The sequence below is a fragment of the Zingiber officinale genome, chromosome 4B (genome assembly GCF_018446385.1).
Source record: "Zingiber officinale cultivar Zhangliang chromosome 4B, Zo_v1.1, whole genome shotgun sequence".
Lineage (NCBI taxonomy): Eukaryota > Viridiplantae > Streptophyta > Magnoliopsida > Zingiberales > Zingiberaceae > Zingiber > Zingiber officinale.
The window spans coordinates 139,396,324-139,416,192 of NC_055993.1; the positions used below are offsets into that span (position 1 = coordinate 139,396,324).

Consider the following 19,869-nt stretch of genomic DNA (forward strand, 5'->3'; position numbering starts at 1 on the left):
AAATATATGAAAAAGAAATTTTTAAAAGATAAATCCATATAAAAACTAATAAATTTATTTAAATCTTAAATATATAAGATTATGGAAAAAAAGGTGTTCTATATTTTTTTAGAATTTAAAATATATTTTTATTTATTATATTTATTAAATTATTATTTCAACTAAATTATGAAGATAAAGATGTCAACAACACAGATTTTGACTTTTCAAATAAAATTTTTAATAAATAAACTTAAAAGCACAGTCAAATTTGAAACTTTCAAATCTAAAAGAACTGCCTTTACAAATTTAAATAATCAACTAAAAAACACTAAAATAAAAAATGTATTAAGATTGATTAAGATTAAATTATACGCACTTGCAATTGATCTATGCTTATTTTAGTCCATCATGATTAATTTAATTAATTTTAAAATTATCAAAATATTTAATGGACCATTTTATTTCGGTCCTAATCATTGATATGGTTAATTTTTTTTGTAGAAACATTAAAATATTGAAAGTCTGAGGAGCCAAATGCAATAAACAGTCGCATGGAGTTGGAAACGAGTGAAGGCAACCGTAAAGAGCGAGACAGGTCTTCTTCTCTCCCTTTCTCGTCGATCTCAATTTGAGCCAAAGAGATAGAGGTCGATCGAGAGAGTAATCTGCGCGGAAGATCCCTCGATCGGGTGAGCGAGCAAGCGCAAAAAGGTATGTTTTTTTTCTTCCTCGTCCCCTCGCTCCGTCTCGGCGATCATCGTATTTTTGTTGTCTTCGGATTTGGTAAAGGTCCAAATTTTGATCATTCTTGCACTTTGACTTTTGTCCTCCGCTGCGTCGTAGCGTCGGATTGACCTATCGGGACCGCTACCAGATCGTTTCCAGTCGGCTTTCGACGGCCCGGCGAATTTGGGGGCGGGGCGTGGAAAAAAATCGCCGCTGGATTTCGAGGTCGATTTATGCTGTTTGATCGAGGAGAAAACGAGCTCGGAGAGGTGGTATGTTCTTCGTTGATTTCTTTTTTATTTGCTCCAAATAGTAGATCCTTCCGCGTGTGATTTCTCCTTCTGATTGTGGATCCCCCGCATCTTGCTCTAGGTTTTGGAATCTCATGATCATGGAGATCGACTAGAAATCTATCAAGTACTTCACTAGATGTCTAACAGATAAGGCGAAAGGAAGAACAATGAGCTCACACAAACATTGGTTATGAGTTTTTTCCTTTCCCTCTGAAGCACATCCTTAAGACCTCACACTCTTGTTATTCTCCGTATTGAAGATCTTGCCTTCAAGCATGCTTAAGCAGATACTAAGCCGGCTTCCGAAGAAGTCTTCGAAATCGCTGGACAGTAGTTCTGTTGGTGGACCAATTCCTCCATCCTCATCTAGCAGCTCAAGGAGTGGAGATTTGCAAGCCAGTAGGTTCGCAAGTCTTGACGGTCAAGTCCCTCCCGGATCAAGTTCTGGGCTAAATCATCTAAACAGGCATTCGCTACTGGTTAATTCTAGATTAGATGGAAATTATGCCAACTATGAAGCTCTGCCGAGTTTCAAGGATGTTTCAGCTTTGGAGAGGCAGGGTTTGTTCATGAGGAAGTTGGAGTTGTGTTGTGTCGTGTTTGACTTTACTGACCCGACGAAGAACTTGAAAGAGAAAGAAATAAAGCGGCAGACATTGTTGGAGCTTGTTGATTATGTGACTTCAGGAAGTGGAAAGCTACCGGAGAATGCAATTCAAGAGGCAACCAGGATGGTGTCAACCAACTTGTTCAGAAATCTAGCTCTTCCACCTCGGGAGCACATGGTTTTAGAAAAAATCGATGCTGAAGAAGAAGAACCTGCAATGGATCCAGCATGGCCTCATTTGCAGGTTGTCTATGAGTTCTTTCTTCGGTTTGTTGCATCTCCTGACACTGATGCTAAGGTAGCAAAAAGGTATATAGATCATTCCTTTGTTCTTAAGCTCCTTGACCTCTTCGATTCTGAAGATCCTAGAGAGAGGGACTATTTAAAGACGATACTTCACCGTGTTTATGGCAAATTTATGGTGCATCGGCCCTTCATCAGAAAAGCTATAAACAACATATTTTATCGATTTATCTTCGAGACCGAGAAGCACAATGGGATCGCAGAACTATTGGAGATTTTAGGGAGTATCATCAGTGGGTTTGCCTTGCCATTAAAAGAAGAGCATAAGCTGTTCCTGGTACGCTCACTAATCCCACTTCACAAGCCAAGGTGTGTCGCAATGTATCATCAGCAGTTATCATATTGCATAACACAATTTATCGAGAAGGATTGCAAACTTGCTGATACTGTTATAAGAGGTTTATTGAAATATTGGCCAATTACAAATAGCACAAAAGAAGTTATGTTCTTGGGTGAGTTAGAAGAGGTGCTAGAAGCAACACAGCCTGCAGATTTCCAGCGATTTATGGTTCCACTCTTCCAAAAGATTGCTCGATGCTTGAATAGTTCTCACTTCCAGGTAGCAGTCCTCTCAGCTCAGATCTAAAATTTTCATTTCACATCATATCATGTATATTTTGTGCTTCAGAAAATATTTTCATGCCACAACTTTTATTTCTATACCTTCTCCAAGAGAAATTTTCTGATAGTAGACATACCAATACATGGTAGATTCAATTTTTTTTCCTTCTTGAAATTTTCTAGGTTGTCATCACGACCATCTCCCGTGTGAGTTCATCTATTTTCTATAACTTCATAGATACAGATTGAGCATGTCACATCTAAATCAGCCATTTTTTAGGCGAAAGAATACAACTCTCAGATGAATGATCTATTGTTGAAATTACTTAGTGAATATTGGGTCATTCCTGTGCCTGAGTATTGTATCTGATTAGTTTGGTTGTTCTTGTCTTCTTCACGTCAATAGTCCTGCCGCCATTAGATTGTGATGCAACATGGAGTTTTGAAATCACTGTCTAATATCATCAGCTTTTGCATGTCTGAGTCTGTTTAAGTGAGAAGGGTCCTCCAGATAAGTTACCCACGGCTCATAGGCAAATGATATCATAAACATGACTGTGTGGCATATAACAAGGGCAATCATGAAATATAACACCTGGGTTGTAAATAAGTTGAACCGAGCCAAGTAGAGTTCAACCTTATTCAAGCTCGTCCATAAAAAAAACAAAAGAGAATAGAATCCTATCAAACTTGAGCCGAGCTCATGTTCAGCTAGCATAAAGAAGCTTCATTATCTCTTCCACCTAAACTTTAAGCGGCTAGTACATCTACAATAAAAGGAATAAGCTTAAGATATCGGCATAAGGTTGGCAATTGGGCTCATCCAGATGTGTAAAGGAGTACTTAATTTTTATGTTCTCGCCAAAGTGTATGATGTAAATATGGTTTTATTGCTTTCTTATTTGTATGGCATTTCGATTTGCCATCATTCACCTGTAAAGTATAAACCAGGAAGCAAGTAGGCTAAATTTATTCTCAATAAGATTATACTATTTTTCCTCTAGATTTCACAATCTTGAATTTATTCGTATGCATGCTATTAGAAAAAAACTATCGTGTGAATTCTTCCTTGGTTCTTTTCCTCAGCATTCCAAAGATTATGTACCAGTATATCTGGTCATTCGAGCTTCAGCGTCTATCGTGCTAACATTTATATCAGATGTTCAATGATATTTGTAATAACTCCTTTTTGTTATCTCTGTTTAACTCACTGATCTAGATATTAGATTGCTTCGTAGGTAGTCATGCTTTTGTTAGATTGATTTCTGAATGCCGATGTTCGTAGAATCTTTCAACATAGTTGAAGCGAGTTCAGCGACGGCCATCTGTTTTTCTGATCTAATCTTTTGCTGTCTTTAGGTGGCAGAAAGGGCATTGTTTCTTTGGAATAATGAGCATATCGAGAACTTGATCAAACATAATATCAAGGTTATATTACCTATCATCTTTCCTGCTCTGGAGAGAAACTCAAAGAGCCACTGGAACCAAGCTGTTCAGAGTCTCACCCTCAACGTGCGCAAACTATTATCCGATCACGACCCCGATCTGTTCGCAGAGTGCTTGAAGAAGTTCGAGGAAGATGAAGCAAAACACATGGAAATCGTTTCAAAACGCGAAGCCACTTGGAAGCGCCTCGAAGAAGTTGCTGCTTCGCATACTACAAACAAGGAAGCGGCAGCTCAACATACTTGATCTGACACGGTTGCAGCTCTCGGTATGGATGCTGCTTCTACAGATAATTTGGCATTCAGAAAAGTGTAGGGCTGAACTGTGCATAATAAGATGTGCTTAAGAAACAAAAACAAGTTGCAGCATTGTTCGACATGCAGGATTTAAGGGTGGATCTTATCTCATCACTTCCTGTTTTCTGAATTGTTCATGGATCGTTTTGTATTCTTTTTTTATATCGGAGCAGTTTTTATTTCTTGTAAATGGACCCTAGTAAAGGTCTCGACTGATGGTGTGGTTAAGGTCGGTATTAGTGTTGACAAATGAGAAGATACTCTGTTTCTATTTAATAAATTATAAAGGTTAAGATATAACATTCTGTACAATGCAGAGTATTGTTCACTAACACAAACCTCCTCAAATTGAAGCTTAACTTTGTTAGATTGAGTAAGTTTGTAGATTAACCAAGTGGTACATCACAGTTCGGGAATATTTGACTCACTTATTGTAATGTATAAGCAGTAGAGTACAAAGCTCCTTTCAGTGATACGAATAGAAAACCAGAGTGTATGAGACAAGGCACCTTACAAGGTCAACTTCACTTACGAATCTTATCACAATAAGGAATTTCTCCTTCAGGAAGTTCCCAATTGTCCACCTCCACCCCTTGTTCGTTCTCTGACGGTTCATTCTCGTTATCTCGCTTTTGAACTTTAGGTATATAACGCCTAAATAGTTAGGAAAGAATAATAAGAACTAGTATGTATCATGTATATAAACAAGTATCATAGTTGTATTGAAGTGAGCAATTTGAACAATAACATCAGTAATATGTATCAGTGCCTTGATACACACAACAAAATCAATAGTTAAAAATATAAGTCGATTAACCAAAAACAGATATGAAATACAAATGTCATTCTTGTGCCTCTTATAGAGAGATGGTTACCGACCAAACGAGTGCCCAGGGCAGGGTTCGAGTCAAGCTCGGGGCTTTGTTTTAAAACCTAAGTTGATAAACACAAGTATCATCCATCAGTAATATGTAAGAAAGCATCATCCATTAGTAATATGTATCAGTGGTATGATACACACAAGTACCCAAATCAATAGTTAAAAATATAAGTCGATTAGCAGCCAAGGAAAAACAGAGATGAAATATGCCACTTATAGAAACAGAAAAACACACTACACCAATGGCAGTGTAGAGAAACTAAACTACCAATTCACAAATCCTGAATAGACCTTGACTCGTTAATGGGACATTGTTTACAAGCTCCAAGGGGTCGGCGGAGTAGAAGGCACTGGCTCTTTCAGACAAGAACAAGAGGGGATTACCAACGGTACCAATATCAGACGGTTACCGACCAAACGAGTGCCCAGGGCAGGGCTCGAGTCAAGCTCGGGGATTTGTTTTAATTCAAACACTAGTACAAGGGAAGGAATCAAGCAATACTAGGGATAGCAATTAGTGGTCTTCATGGGGGAATGGAAGTGGGATACTGATACAATTAATTGCCGTTCTTTCACAGCAAACAGTGCGTTAAAGCAGTTAGTGCAGGCAATGAGAAATACCTTGTTAGCAGTGAGTCCTACAATCTTTGCATTCAATAGAAAGAGATAGTCCATGGTGATTTGACAGATTACTCACCCAAAGCAAGCACTGACATTAGATAGATCATAGCAACAATCTGTACATGATTTCCTTTTCCTTTGATTGAAAAAGATAGAGCAAATGATGGAAAACCACGGAATTGATCATGCTCACACATGTAGCTGCAATATATTCAAGTAAAAGACCAATTTTCGATACTGGAAGGACGGCAGAATCTCTTTTTTTTTTTTTTTTTTTTGCAATCTCAAATTGACTACTTCAGAAAATTAAAGTAGTTTCTTGAATCTGAAATCAGCAGAACTATTGGAAAACCTAAAGAAATGAAAGTTCGAGACGTACCATTTCCGATTCTTGCGGGCGGCGTCCCGGACCTTGCGCTTCTTCTTCTCCACAGTGTTCTCGAACCACCTCCGTCTCTTGCACTCCTGGAGCACCCCCGCCTTCATCACCTCCCTCTTGAACCTCCGCAGCAGCGACTCATCCGGCTCGTCGTCGGGGATCACCACCTGTGCGTTGTAGTTCCCGCCCTTGGCGTAGAGAACGTTCGCCCAGGCCAGAGCAGGGAAGCATATTCCGACGATTGCAGCCTCTCCCGCCGACGAGGGCCGAACGAGGGAGGCGCTGTTGATGGGGCGCGGGAGGAAGCCGGCATCTGATTGGATCGAACGCAAAGGAAGGAGAGAAGAGAGGAGAGGAGGATGAGGGGAAGGGTTTTTCTTGGTGGAAAGTGGAAGCGGCGGCAGGGAAGAGAGGAGGCCGCGGAGAGCGAGCGACGCCATGGCCGATGCCTTTTAGGTTGGAACCTTCTTGCAGGTTTGTTAAAGGGAAATTTAAACTCGTCCTCTTATTTTACCAATTTTTCAAAGTGCTCTTCCAAAGTTTCAAAATAGTTAAAACACGCCTCGAAAGTTTCAAATTGTAATCTTATTACCATGGCACTTTATGCAATGAAATGAGGTGAAAGGTAATATAAATACAATGAAAATAAATGGAAAAAATATATAATGATAATAAAAAATATAGTAATTTAATCTAAGATTTATCTATATAAATAATAATAATAATAACGTTAAAATTGTTGGTGAAGTTGGTACTAATGATTAAATCTAACTTTTGATAAATGATAAATGATAAATGAATTAAAGTTAGATGTGTTGTGTAATCTAACCTTCTACTAAGTGTACAGGACTTGACTGGTCTGACACCAAGCTGAAATCCAACTAGGTCTGGAGAATCTGATAGCTGGTGTAAAAGTCCAGATAGGTTAAGAAGTGACCTGATATATGACGGAAAGTCCGACTGGGTTCGTGGGACTTGACAGTTGGCCGAAGTTCAGTTAGGTTTGCGAACATGACAATTGGCGGGAAAACCTGGTGGACCGAAGTAAAGTCAAGCGATTCTACATGGTAAGTAAGATAAATCATCGGAGGATAGTGATCCAGTGAAGACGAGCCTCTTTTAGGGATTTTAGGCGCAAATTCAGTTTAGATCCATTTTAAATTCCTAAACTGGGATCTTGACTAGTTCCTGATCTTAGAAAGACATAATCTAATTAATACTGCTTATTTTATTTTGCTAACTTTGTTTTCTTGGACTAACATATTTTGAAGGACTAAAGGAGCACAAAATATCTCGAGTGAACAATATCCGAGGCGCCTCCTGTGGAAGTGGAGGCGCCTCAGGTGCCTAATCGAAGAGTTTGCATAGAAGGGCGTGAAGATGCCTTCCACACGAAGGAAGGCGCCTTGAAGCTTGGCGTTGATGGCGCATCGGAGAGCCTTGAAGGCGTATTTGGCCAGATAACGTTGAGGATTTATCAATGATAAGAAGCACGTTTTTCGAGGATAAGAGTTAAAGCTGGAGGTGCCTCCAGTGCCATGGAAAGCGCCTCCAATGTTTAATAAAAGAGTGCTTTGGCCCGCCTTTAAAATATAACTTCTATACACGATTATTTGAGATTCTGGCTACTCTGATTTCGTCCTCCCGCTGTGCTGCGATGTTGCTACGCCCTACTACTGCCGAGAAGCCATCCGACACCGAACTTGATCCAATAATCTTCAAATGTTGGATAACAAGATTTTATTTAAGTACTTAATTACTACATAAAAAAAATGTATATTGTTACATTTATCATTGATTCATTATTGTATTTGATTCCCTCTTCCAACGGTCCAAAAGAGATTTTTAGTGAATTGTCTGTCGATACGATCAAAAGGATCATGAGTCTTAGGGTATGAATTACCGAAGACTCCGAACTTCATAACTTCTGAGTTATTATATTTTTTTATTTTTATTTTTAATTCTGTTGCATACTCATCTTGAAAATAGATAAAGATATATTTTTTAAAACAACGTGTTTCACTCTCCACGTGTATAACGATCCTATATATAAAATGTTGATGATTTTAAAAAACGTAAGATTTATCTGAATAATAAATTTTAAAATATCAACCACCATTAGTAATGATGAAAGATGTTATGCACTTTCAGCTGTGTATCTATATTTATCTTTATCTATATTCATAGGATCGACTCTAGAGGATCGCTGATGTATATTTTTAAAGATGTCATGCTTTGTTAAAATATTATTTTAGCATAAATTTACATGCAAATATATTAATGTTATAAATACATCATCATTCATCATTATTAAATTATTTATAAACAAAATAGCCATCACTTATTTATAAAACATAAAATGAATCAATAATTTAATTAACTTTGGTAATGAAAGGTCGTGCGTTTGGAAATATTTTGATAATTTAATAATTATTAAAGGACATATTAATTCTATCTCTCCTATTAATAATATATTTTAATTCCTACTTCTTAAGCATCTGAGTCATATATTCATGATGTTAAATATAAAAATTATTTCTATAATTTAGATAGATGCAATTTCAACATCTCTCGGACCCTTTCTTTCCACTCATGAAGGAAAATCTTCCTCTCATCCGTCGAATTATAGAATTTGATTTATTTTTTTTATTTTTGAGGCACCATAAAAAAAATTAAAAATCATAATGAAAAGCATATTTAAACTATTTGAAATCTCAAAAACTTATTGGATTTGAAATTGATATAATTTAAGTTCTCTAGATCGATTAGTGAATTTTGACCTAATCCTATTAATTGACTTAGAAAGTTTAAACTGCATTCATTTTAGATTCTATAAATTTTTAAATAATAAGCTAAGGAATCCAAATATTCCCTTCATTACTGTATTTAGGCTTCCCTAGTGGTGGTCTAGACGTTTTTAAAAAAATAAATTCTAGTCGCTTAGGCCGGGTCTCCCCATACCAAACCTAACTTATGAAAAACGAAGAAAAAATATCTCTCCCTTCTTCTCACTTGTCGATTTATACAACTCAAATTTATTTTTTTTCAAAACCTCTAGACCACAACTAGGGAAACCAAATTGTAATGGAGGACGTATTTAGACTCTTTGAAACTTCAAAAACCCACATGACTTGAAATGTATGTAATTTGAGTTCTCTAGGTCAAGTTAGTGGATTTTGACTAAAATCCACTAATCATCCTAGAGAGCTCAAATTGCTCCCATTTTAGATCTTGTCAGATTTTGGAGGTCGTAAAGAGTTCAAATATGTCATCCATTATTATTTTCGGGCTTCTCTAGTGGTGGTTCAGAGGTTTTAAAAATTAATAAATTCGAGTCGATTGGGCATGGTCTCCAAGAATCCAGGACCAAGTTGGGCATGGTCTCCACACATTAGACTCAACGTATGAGAAAAGAATAAAAGAAAAAAAAAATTCTTTCTCCCTTCCTCTCATCTATCAATTTATATAACTCAAATTTATTTTTTTTCAAAACCTCTAGACCACTACTAGGAAAGACCAAAAATAATAATGGAATGCATATTTAGACTTCCTATAACTTCAGAAATCTACATGACCTGAAATGAATATAATTTGAATTCTTTAGATCGATCAATGAGTTTTCTAGGAGACTAGGCCCAAGCGACTAAAATTTATTTTTTAAAAAACTTCTAGATCACCACAAGGAAGCCCAAAAATAATAATAGAGGCATATTTGGATTTTTTTACCACCTCAAAAATTCATAGGATCTGAAATAAGTATAATCTGAGCTCTTTATGTTGGTCAGTAGACTTCGATCGAAATCCACTATTGATCTAGAGAACTCAGATTGCATTCATACCCACTGATCGACCTATAGAGCTCAGATTATACCCATTTCAGGTCATATGAGTTTCTGTGATTACAAGGAGTCAAATATACCCGTTATTACTATTTTCTGGTTTCCCTAGTGATGGTCCAGAGGTTTTAAAAATAATAAATTCAAGTCGCTTTGGCTTGGTCTTTACTTTGTTTTTCTTTATTTTTTTCTCATACACTAGCCTGGTATAGGGAGACTAGACCCAACTTGATTCTAATCTCTAGGAGACTAGGCCAAAGTGACTCAATTTTTTTTAAAAAAAAAACCTCTAGACCACCACAGAAAAGCTCGAAAATAATAATAAAGGACATATTTAGACTTCTTATAATTTCAAAAATCCACGTGACCTAAAATGACTGCAATGTAAACTCTCTAAGTTGATTAATAGATTTTGACTAAAACTCATTAATCGATCTAAAGAACTCAGATTACATTCATTTCAAATTCCATCAATTTTTAAGTTTCAATGAGTGCAATTTTCTCCTCTATTATTATTTTAGGCTTTCCTAATAGTAGTCCATAGGTTTTTTTAAAAAATAAATTCGAATATGGTTAGGATGTTTTAAAAGTAAAAAATCAAAATATAGTTGACGGGAGGAGTAGAACGGACAAATTAATGTCTTTTTTGTTGTAATTATCCAAATACAATGCGCCTATCATAAATTCTTGAACATGCGCCCTTTGCCTCAGAGTGTAGCGCAGACGGTGGACGTATGACATCTCTAGCGTAATGGTCAAGAGTCGATTCTTAGGAATTGACGACTTGAGGTTTACCCACCATGCACCTAACGCTTTGTACATGTATTTACTCACTCCATATCCATGGGGTCGGTCCTAGGGGTCGTTAATATAACGGATCTATATTTTGTTTAGGCGTACATCCTTTCATCAATTTTCGTAATTTAATTTATAAACAAAATGATTCTAATGTTTTTTGTCCCAATCGTGGAGCCGGAGATTCTATCCGATGGTCGGCATTGTTGGGGCAATTTCCCTACGTCAAGGTTAACTAGTTTGACTAAGCTTGAGTCAGGATTTGAGTTTTGATATTTGACAATATAAGGAGATTGCTGGAGCAATCGTTCGGTTGTGGAGATGGTCAAATGTTGACCAGGTTGATGAGAATACAAGTCAAGTAGGTCAGGGATGACAGAAGACTTGACTGGGTAAGTCCTAACTGGAGGTTAGGCGTCTGTAAGTCCTAACTGGAGGTTAGGCGTCTAGAAGTCCTAATTGGAGGTTAGGCAGTGGTGAAGTCCTAACTGGAGTTTAGGCAGTGGTGGAAGTCTTAACTGGAGGTTAGGCAAAGAAGAAAGTCCTGGTGAGGAGCCAGGCATTTGGAAAGTCCAAGTGTGATCTTGGCAAGGGAGAAAGTCCTGGTGAGGAGTCAGACATTTGAAAAGTCCAAGTGTGATCTTGGCAAGGGAGAAAGCCCTGGTGAGGAGCCAGACAATTGGGAAGTCCAAGTGTGATCTTGGCACAGATTGTAAGTCCAAGCATGTGATCTTGGCAAGGCAAGTCCAAGTGTGATCTTGGCAAAGGAGAAAGTCCTGGTGAGGAGCCAGGCAATTGGAAAGTCCAAGTGTGATCTTGGCAAAGGTTGTAAGTGTTGGTGCGGTTAGCACTAACGATTTAACCCAGGTTTTGATGAATGACAAATCAGGTTAAGTTAGTCTGTTGTTGTCTAACACTTTGATAAAGTGTGCAGGAGAAGTCCAGACAGGTCGACGGGCCGACCAAATGTCTGGCACGAAGTCCAGCTAGGTCGACAGGCTGACCGGATAGCTGGCGAGAAGTCCAAGCGGGTCGACGGGCTGACCGGACGCTTGGCAAGAAGTCCAGCTAGGTCGACGGGCTGATCGGATAACTGGCGAGAAGCCCAGGCGGGTCGACGGGCTGACCGGACGCTTGGCAAGAAGTCCAGACGGGTCGACGGGCTGACCGGACGTCTGGCAGGTAAGTGAGGTAAGTCACTGGAGGGGAGTGACTGCGAGGACTCGTTCCCGGGAAGGGAACATTAGGCGTCGATCCGGCTTAGATCCATTTCGGATATCTAAGTCGAGATCGTGACTAGATTCCGGTCTCGGAAAGACGGAATCTAAGTCATACTCTTGTTGTTAATTTTTATTACTTAGCGTATCTATAAAAATGTGCTTACAATCTGTGCTGCAGGGTTTTTATTTGCCTCGGACTAACACTGTTTTGCAGGTAGGAAACAGTGAGGGTCCGGGCGCCCGGGATGGTTCTGGGCGCCCGGAGGCAAGTTTTATCCCCAGGACGACGTTGACACTTGGAGCATGCTGGTTGGGAGTGTTACGTCACATTCCAGGCGCCCGGAGCAGCATATAAAAGAAGCCCCAGGCAGGAGCTTCAATATATCTGTTTTCTGAGAACTCTGAGTTCAATCACTCTGCTACTCTGCGCTCCAACGACGTTCACAAAGCTCCGACGACTCACTCCGGTTTTCTTTTAATTCATTATTTGTCGGTATAGCTTTGTTTTTCTTTCATTAGCAATATTTGTACGTAAATTGTAATTATCCGAATTGCTAGTGAATTGCCCAACGAAAGTACTCAAGGAGTACGGGCCTTCGAGTAGGAGTCGTCACAGGCTCCGAACGAAGTAAAAATCAACCGTGTTCATCTCTTTACTTCCTTACTTTTCCGCTGCGTTTTAACTCGAGATTTTCGAATCGATATTCACCCCCCCTCTATCGAATCTAACGGTCTTATAAGTGGTATCAGAGCGAGGTTCCGCTCTGATTTGGTGCAACCACCAAACAGATAGGGGGTGAAATTTTTTAAAACTGATATTATTATCTTTTTGGAAGTTTTTTTTTTTGCATTTAAAATCTAAATTGGTGCAACACCAACTTAGAGTTTCTGTTTCTCCCGCACTGCTAATCCAAGACGAAGTCTTGGGATATTTTTCCAGTTAATTTCGTGTGTGTAGGTTATGATGTCTCAACAAGAAGGCTTCAGCACAGTACGTCCTCCTCTATTCAACGGGGATGATTTTTCGTACTGGAAGAGGAGAATGGAGGTCTACATGAAGACAGACTACGACCAATGGATGAGCGTCACAAGGGCTTACAAAATTCCAGTAGACAACTCCGGGAACATACTAGACCCTGAAGACTGGACAAATGATGTGAAGAAAAAGGCATCAATTGAAAACAAAGTCATCAATACTCTACACTGCGGACTAACACGAGAAGAACTGAACCGGGTCGGACCGCATCAAAACGCTAAGGAGCTTTGGGATAAACTGATCGAGCTGCACGAAGGAACAAGCGACGCGAAGGTAACAAAGAGAGATTTGCTGTTAAATAGAATTTTTAATATAAAAATGCAGGAAGGAGAAACGGCAAGTCAGCTCCACGCGAGGGTCAAAGATATCCTCAACGGTCTCCATGCGATAGGCCACCAAATGGAGAACCGAGACTTAATCAGGTACGCGTTAAATGCTTTTCCGCGAAACAATTTGTGGGCATCAATCGTAGATGCCTACAAAATTTCAAAAAAATTATCTAAATTAAAATTGGACGAACTCTTTTGTGAATTAGAACTTCATGAGCAAACTAATGCCGGGGTCGAGAAAGGTGTAGCTTTATTTGCAGGTTCCTCTAAAGAAAAGAAGAACAAGCCCGAATCCGAAGAAGATTCCGATCAAGACTCAGAAAACGAAGAACACCTGGTGAACCTGGTAAGGAAAATGTTCACCAGGAAAAAGAGAAGCTTCAGCAAACAGGATCTTCAGAAGATCAGTTCGCCAGCCGACTCAAGAAATGTCACATGTTTCGGATGTAACAAAAAGGGGCACTACAAGAACGAATGCCTAAGATTGAAACTTGACAAACCAAAGTCAACAAAGAAGAAAGCCCTCAAAGCAACATGGGACGATTCCTCCTCAGACGAATCGGAAGGAGAAAAGCACCAAAGTCACCTCGCGCTGATGGCTCGCGAAGCTGAAACGGAAGACGAATCAGAGGAATCGAGCCACGAGTCCGTACTCGTTTCCGAAGGTTCCAAAGAGGTATACCTAAACTTAAATCGTAAATTCTTTAGAATTATCTCGTGTTTGAATAAAAAATTAGTTAAATTGGAAAATAAAAATAAATCGCTTCTTGAGGAAAATCAAAACCTCAAGAAACAATTAAAAAATTCGAATCCAACTCAAGATCGAACACTTGAGGAGGAGAATTTATCATTTAAAAATGAACTTAAGAAGTTAAAGGAAATGTTGGAAAATTCACAACAAGATCTAAAAATTTAGATTTAATTCTAAATAACCAAAAGGCATGCTATAATAAAACCGGACTTGGATATAAGTCAAACTCAAACAAAACCTTTAAATCATTATTAACCCAACACAAAGCAACTAAACAAGCTTGGGTCCCGAAAGCGTGCTTAACCACGCAAGTAGGACTTAATCAATTCTATATACCTAAAGATAAAATACATTATATAAACTTGAATAAATCAGATCAAAAACTAAAATATAAATCTAAATTAAAATCAAAATTCAAAACTCAACAAAATTTAGATTATCACCAAGTTGATTATAACTATAAAAAGAATCGATACAAGCCTAAAATTAAAACTTAAATTAATGGCCAATAATTCAAGGGGAGGCTCCAGAATAGCTGGCACCTCCAAAACTAACTTACCCGACAGGGTAACCCAAAACTAACAAACCCGGCAGGGCAATTAGAATTAGAGACCAAGTTTAACTTGAATCATGGTATTGGTGAAATTTTTGGATGATAATACGTTAGAGAAACTTGGGCATCGCATGTCTAGAAAGATATGGTTTCGATCTGGTGCATTTGGCCAAGTGGAACTGACCGAAGCTACCCTTAAACGAATCATAACCAGTTAGACCAAGATTTAGTACTAAGTTCCGTGGATAGGACCATTTGGAAAACCTCGAAAGGTTGGTTACTTCTAATGATGTCCTTGTGACTCACCAAGCTTAGAAGTTTATCCGAAGAATGCCTATTTGTGGAAACCAAAGCTAAGTCTGAATCTAACACAAGTTAAACCAAAAGTCTGTAATCAAATCAATTTCATCTCACAAAATCATAGGATTCCCTGATTGATAATATAGTTCGGGTGAGATGAATAATGCTTTAAAAAATTAATTTCAAAATTTTAATTTTAATTTAAAAATTAATTTCAAAATTTTAATTTTAACTTAAAAATTAATTTCAAAATTTTAATTTTAATTTAAAAATTAATTTCAAAGTTTTAATTTTAACTTAAAAATTAATTTCAAAATTTTAACTTAAAAATTAATTTCAAAATTTTAATTTTAACTTAAAAATTAATTTCAAAATTTTAATTTTAATTTAAAAATTAATTTCAAAATTTTAATTTTAACTTAAAAATTAATTTCAAAATTTTAACTTAAAAATTAATTTCAAAATTTTAATTTTAACTTAAAAATTAATTTCAAAATTTTAATTTTAATTTAAAAATTAATTTCAAAATTTTAATTTTAATTTAAAAATTAATTTCAAAGTTTTAATTTTAACTTAAAAATTAATTTCAAAATTTTAATTTTAACTTAAAAATTAATTTCAAAATTTTAATTTTAACTTAAAAATTAATTTCAAAATTTTAATTTTAACTTAAAAATTAATTTCAAAATTTTAATTTTAACTTAAAAATTAATTTCAAAATTTTAATTTTAATTTAAAAATTAATTTCAAAGTTTTAATTTTAACTTAAAAATTAATTTCAAAATTTTAATTTTAACTTAAAAATTAATTTCAAAATTTTAACTTAAAAATTAATTTCAAAATTTTAATTTTAACTTAAAAATTAATTTCAAATTTTTAATTTTAATTTAAAAATTAATTTCAAAATTTTAATTTTAACTTAAAAATTAATTTCAAAATTTTAACTTAAAAATTAATTTCAAAATTTTAATTTTAACTTAAAAATTAATTTCAAAATTTTAATTTTAATTTAAAAATTAATTTCAAAATTTTAACTTGAAAATTAGAATTTACCTTTTGAAAAGTAAATGTTACTTAAAATCTAATTTGAAAAACCTGATTTGAAAAATTTTACACTTTTGAAATGTTAAACTTGATTAACTTTAAACTTATACTTTTCAAAATTCAACTTGACTCCCCCAAGACAACTTGCCTATATTTTAATTTGGGCTTAAAGATTAAACTTTTATCAGTATCTTTGAATTTTAAATCAAACGTAGATATTCTCCAAAATAAGCTGTTTCTTAAATTAATAACTTTCTACAGTAACTCCACACTATGCTTGTTTACTCTTGCTTATTTTTTTTGATGAATGCCAAAGGGGGAGAGTTAGGTGGTTAAGTTAGCTAAACCAGAATTGAAAATACAAACTAACTTAAAAACCCTTTAAATGCTTGTTTTTTCTTGCATATGTTTTCACTAACTTAACCAGGTTGTCATTCCATCAAAAAGGGGGAGATTGTTGGTGCGGTTAGCACTAACGATTTAACCCAGGTTTTGATGAATGACAAATCAGGTTAAGTTAGTCTGTTGTTGTCTAACACTTTGATAAAGTGTGCAGGAGAAGTCCAGACAGGTCGACGGGCCGACCAGATGTCTGGCACGAAGTCCAGCTAGGTCGACGGGCTGACCGGATAGCTGGCGAGAAGTCCAAGCGGGTCGACGGGCTGACCGGACGCTTGGCAAGAAGTCCAGCTAGGTCGACGGGCTGACCGGATAGCTGGCGAGAAGCCCAGGCGGGTCGACGGGCTGACCGGACGCTTGGCAAGAAGTCCAGCTAGGTAAGTGATGTAAGTCACTGGAGGGGAGTGACTGCGAGGACGCGTTCCCGGGAAGGGAACTTTAGGCGTCGATCCGGCTTAGATCCATTTCGGATATCTAAGTCGAGATCGTGACTAGATTCCGGTCTCGGAAAGACGGAATCTAAGTCATACTCTTGTTGTTAATTTTTATTACTTAGCGTATCTATAAAAATGTGCTTACAATCTGTGCTGCAGGGTTTTTATTTGCCTCGGACTAACACTGTTTTGCAGGTAGGAAACAGTGAGGGTCCGGGCGCCCGGGATGGTTCTGGGCGCCCGGAAGTCCGGGCGCCTGGAAGGTATCCAGGCGCCCGGAAGGTATCCAGGCGCCCGGAGGCAAGTTTTATCCCCAGGACGACGTTGACACTTGGAGCATGCTGGTTGGGAGTGTTACGTCACATTCCAGGCGCCCGGAGCAGCATATAAAAGAAGCCCCAGGCAGGAGCTTCAATATATCTGTTTTCTGAGAACTCTGAGTTCAATCACTCTGCTACTCTGCGCTCCAACGACGTTCACAAAGCTCCGACGACTCACTCCGGTTTTCTTTTAATTCATTATTTGTCGGTATAGCTTTGTTTTTCTTTCATTAGCAATATTTGTACGTAAATTGTAATTATCCGAATTGCTAGTGAATTGCCCAACGAAAGTACTCAAGGAGTACGGGCCTTCGAGTAGGAGTCGTCACAGGCTCCGAACGAAGTAAAAATCAACCGTGTTCATCTATTTACTTCCTTACTTTTCCGCTGCGTTTTAACTCGAGATTTTCGAATCGATATTCACCCCCCCCTCTATCGAATCTAACGGTCTTACAGTAAGTCCAAGCATGTGGTCTTGGCAAGATAAGTTCTAGTGTGACTTGGCAAGGAGAACTCGATAACTAGGATGAGGCCGAAAGAAGCTCTTGAAAGCAAGGCGTGAAGGATGGGAGATATTCGAGGCACGCAAGGCTGATGGAGGAGGCTAGAAGGCTAGTTCGAGGTTGATCGAGTGTGGTGGTATAATCCGACAACTAGGATGAGGCCGAAGGAAGCGCCTAAAGGCAAGGCGTGAAGGATGGGAGATATCCGAGAGACGCAAGGCTGATGGAGGAGGTTAGAAGGCTAGTTCGAGGTTGGTCGGGTGTGGGCCGTGTGGCCAAGTACTAGGCATGGAGACCCAACAGGTCACGGTTGACCAGAAGTTGGGTTTGGGACTTTGGACTTGGGTTTGAGTCAAGTTCAGAGTGTTCAATTGATCGGTCGATCGATTGAACCAGGGTCCAATCGATCAGTCGATCGATTGGAGTGTGCTGCGAAGGAAGGAATGACCCAATCGATTGGTCGATCGATTGGGACCATAATTCGAGCGATCGATTGGGCAGAGGAGTTCTCGCGCGATCGCGAGAACACAGAAAGCTTCTGAATCGATCCACCGATCGATTCAGATGTTCTCAATCGATCGGTCGATCGATTGGGATTCGACCGTTGGGCAGGATGCAAGTGATGGACGGCTGCAATGGAGCGGTGCTGACGTGACAATCAATTGGGGATGGATTGGATCGATTGAGAGCATTGTTGAGCGTTTTCTCCGCAAGTCTGTGGGATCTTTTCCTGCGAGCTCACAACGATTTTTCGGCGATCTTCTCCGAGCTTCTCCGCCAGTTCTTGAAGGCTCTTTGGGTGCATCCCCAAAGTTCAAGAGGCAACAACAATCAACAAGTAATCAAGAAGAATAGTATATTTCAGTTGTATTTTTGTATCTTCTTCTTGTGTGAGTGTTGTAGTGTTGTGTGTTTGTACGAGGCTTCTCCGCCTTCGGCTGCGACCGAGAAGGAGTTGTTTACTAGTGGAGGGTGCTCGAGTGTGTGGATCCTTGGATTAGTTACCTCTTCTTGAGGTGGATATCAAGTAAACCCTAGGTGTTAGCGTGTTGGTTTGTTGTGTGTTTGTATTTTATTTTCCGTTGCATATCAAGACAAAGTAAATCAATGCAAGCGCGAATAAATGCTATTCAGCCCCCCCCCCTCTAGCGGGCACATCGGTCCCAACATGCATGATATCGCGCGATATGCCGATGTCACCGAGAGGGTGTTCGCTGCGTGTTCTCCTCGAAGGCACTCTGTTGAAACCCAACATGGTGACGCTGGGATCAGACACCGAGAATGTGACACCTGAAGTGGTGGAGGAATACACCGTGCGGGCTCTCCGGAGGATTGTCCCTCCGACGGGTCCTAGCGATCGTCTTCCTGTCTGGAGGACAGTGCAAGGAGGAGGCCACTCACCACCTCAATGTGATGAACAAGCTCAATGGGAAGAAGGTAAGAAACCATGGTCGCTTTTCTTCTCGTTTAGGAGTGCACTGCAGCAAAGCACCCTCAAGGCATGGACCGGGAAGAAGGAGAGCATCAAGAAGGTGAGGGATGCTTTCCTCACGAGGTGCAAGGCGAACTCAAAGGCGACGCTCGGAACCTATAAGGGCGATGTTGCAGGGGCTGAAGGGGTCTCGGAGAGCCTCCATGTCAAGGACTACAAATCCTAGCTAGTCATTTATAGGATGGAGTAGGAATACTTGTGGGAGTGAAATGCCTCTGAACTTTTAATGGTTAAAATTTATATGACATTTGGTTTAAGGGTTTGGGAATGAAATAATGAATTCATTTTCAAATCTTGTGTTTGGTTGATGAGAATGAAATTAAAATTTAGGAATGAAATCCAAAAATTTGGGTATTGATAAAACCCACCATGGAAATTAAGTTTTGGACGAAAATACCTTAATATATTTGTTCAATTTTTTTCTTTCATATCATTTTCTCTCTCCTTGTTTTCTTTTATCATACTTTCTCTCTCCTCATTCTATCATCATGTTTTCTTTCTCATCATACTTTCTCTCTTTTAAATCTTTCCCATCACACACACACTCTTCTCATTTTCTCTGAACACATTTTCTCTCTCTTTATTTTTCACATCACACTTTCTCTCTTATCATATTTTCTCTCCTCATCCTCACTCATCATATTCTCTCCCATCACACTTTCTCTATCATCACACTTTCTCTCTCATCATATTTTCTCTCTCATCATAATCTTTTTATTCTTTATTCTCATTACACTTTCTCTCTTATCATCTTCTCTCATCA

The 19,869-nt window shown here is 38.2% G+C and overlaps 2 protein-coding genes and 1 pseudogene across 4 annotated transcripts; 2 read left to right on the forward strand and 1 right to left on the reverse strand.

Moving 5' to 3' along the window:
• The first annotated feature begins 525 nt into the window (after positions 1-525).
• Positions 526-4,511, forward strand: LOC121977095 (serine/threonine protein phosphatase 2A 57 kDa regulatory subunit B' theta isoform-like). Of its 2 annotated transcripts, none has more exons than XM_042529609.1 (4): positions 526-693; positions 826-980; positions 1,081-2,470; positions 3,832-4,511. In XM_042529609.1, the coding sequence occupies exons 3-4, from the start codon at positions 1,277-1,279 to the stop codon at positions 4,162-4,164; spliced, it is 1,527 nt and encodes a 508-aa protein (XP_042385543.1). In that variant the 5' UTR covers positions 526-693; positions 826-980; positions 1,081-1,276; the 3' UTR covers positions 4,165-4,511. The 2 variants fall into 2 exon arrangements, with proteins under 2 accessions (XP_042385543.1, XP_042385544.1); XM_042529610.1 differs by having other exon boundaries at positions 826-977.
• A 32-nt stretch (positions 4,512-4,543) lies between these two features.
• LOC121977097 (30S ribosomal protein S21, chloroplastic-like) lies at positions 4,544-6,586 on the reverse strand. Of its 2 annotated transcripts, none has more exons than XM_042529611.1 (2): positions 6,095-6,585; positions 4,544-4,868 (listed from the first exon to the last, which is right to left on the reverse strand). In XM_042529611.1, exons 1-2 carry the CDS (start codon positions 6,532-6,534, stop codon positions 4,739-4,741), a joined length of 570 nt encoding a protein of 189 aa, XP_042385545.1. In that variant the 5' UTR covers positions 6,535-6,585; the 3' UTR covers positions 4,544-4,738. The 2 variants fall into 2 exon arrangements, with proteins under 2 accessions (XP_042385545.1, XP_042385546.1); XM_042529612.1 differs by lacking the exon at positions 4,544-4,868 and adding an exon at positions 4,916-5,147 and having other exon boundaries at positions 6,095-6,586.
• A 3,806-nt stretch (positions 6,587-10,392) lies between these two features.
• On the forward strand, positions 10,393-19,272 carry LOC121978760 (annotated as a pseudogene).
• The last annotated feature ends 597 nt before the right edge of the window (positions 19,273-19,869 follow it).

What these genes read in the sequence shown, in the direction of transcription:
- LOC121977095 (XM_042529609.1), top strand. Translation starts at nt 1,277, where the DNA reads ATGCTTAAGCAGATACTAAGCCGGCTTCCGAAGAAGTCTTCGAAATCG. An exon ending in TGAATAGTTCTCACTTCCAG is followed by an intron (nt 2,471 to 3,831) that starts GTAGCAGTCCTC and finishes TGCTGTCTTTAG; the next exon opens with GTGGCAGAAAGGGCATTGTT.
- LOC121977097 (XM_042529611.1), bottom strand. Translation starts at nt 6,534, where the DNA reads ATGGCGTCGCTCGCTCTCCGCGGCCTCCTCTCTTCCCTGCCGCCGCTT. An exon ending in GCCCGCAAGAATCGGAAATG is followed by an intron (nt 4,869 to 6,094) that starts GTACGTCTCGAA and finishes CTAACTATTTAG; the next exon opens with GCGTTATATACCTAAAGTTC.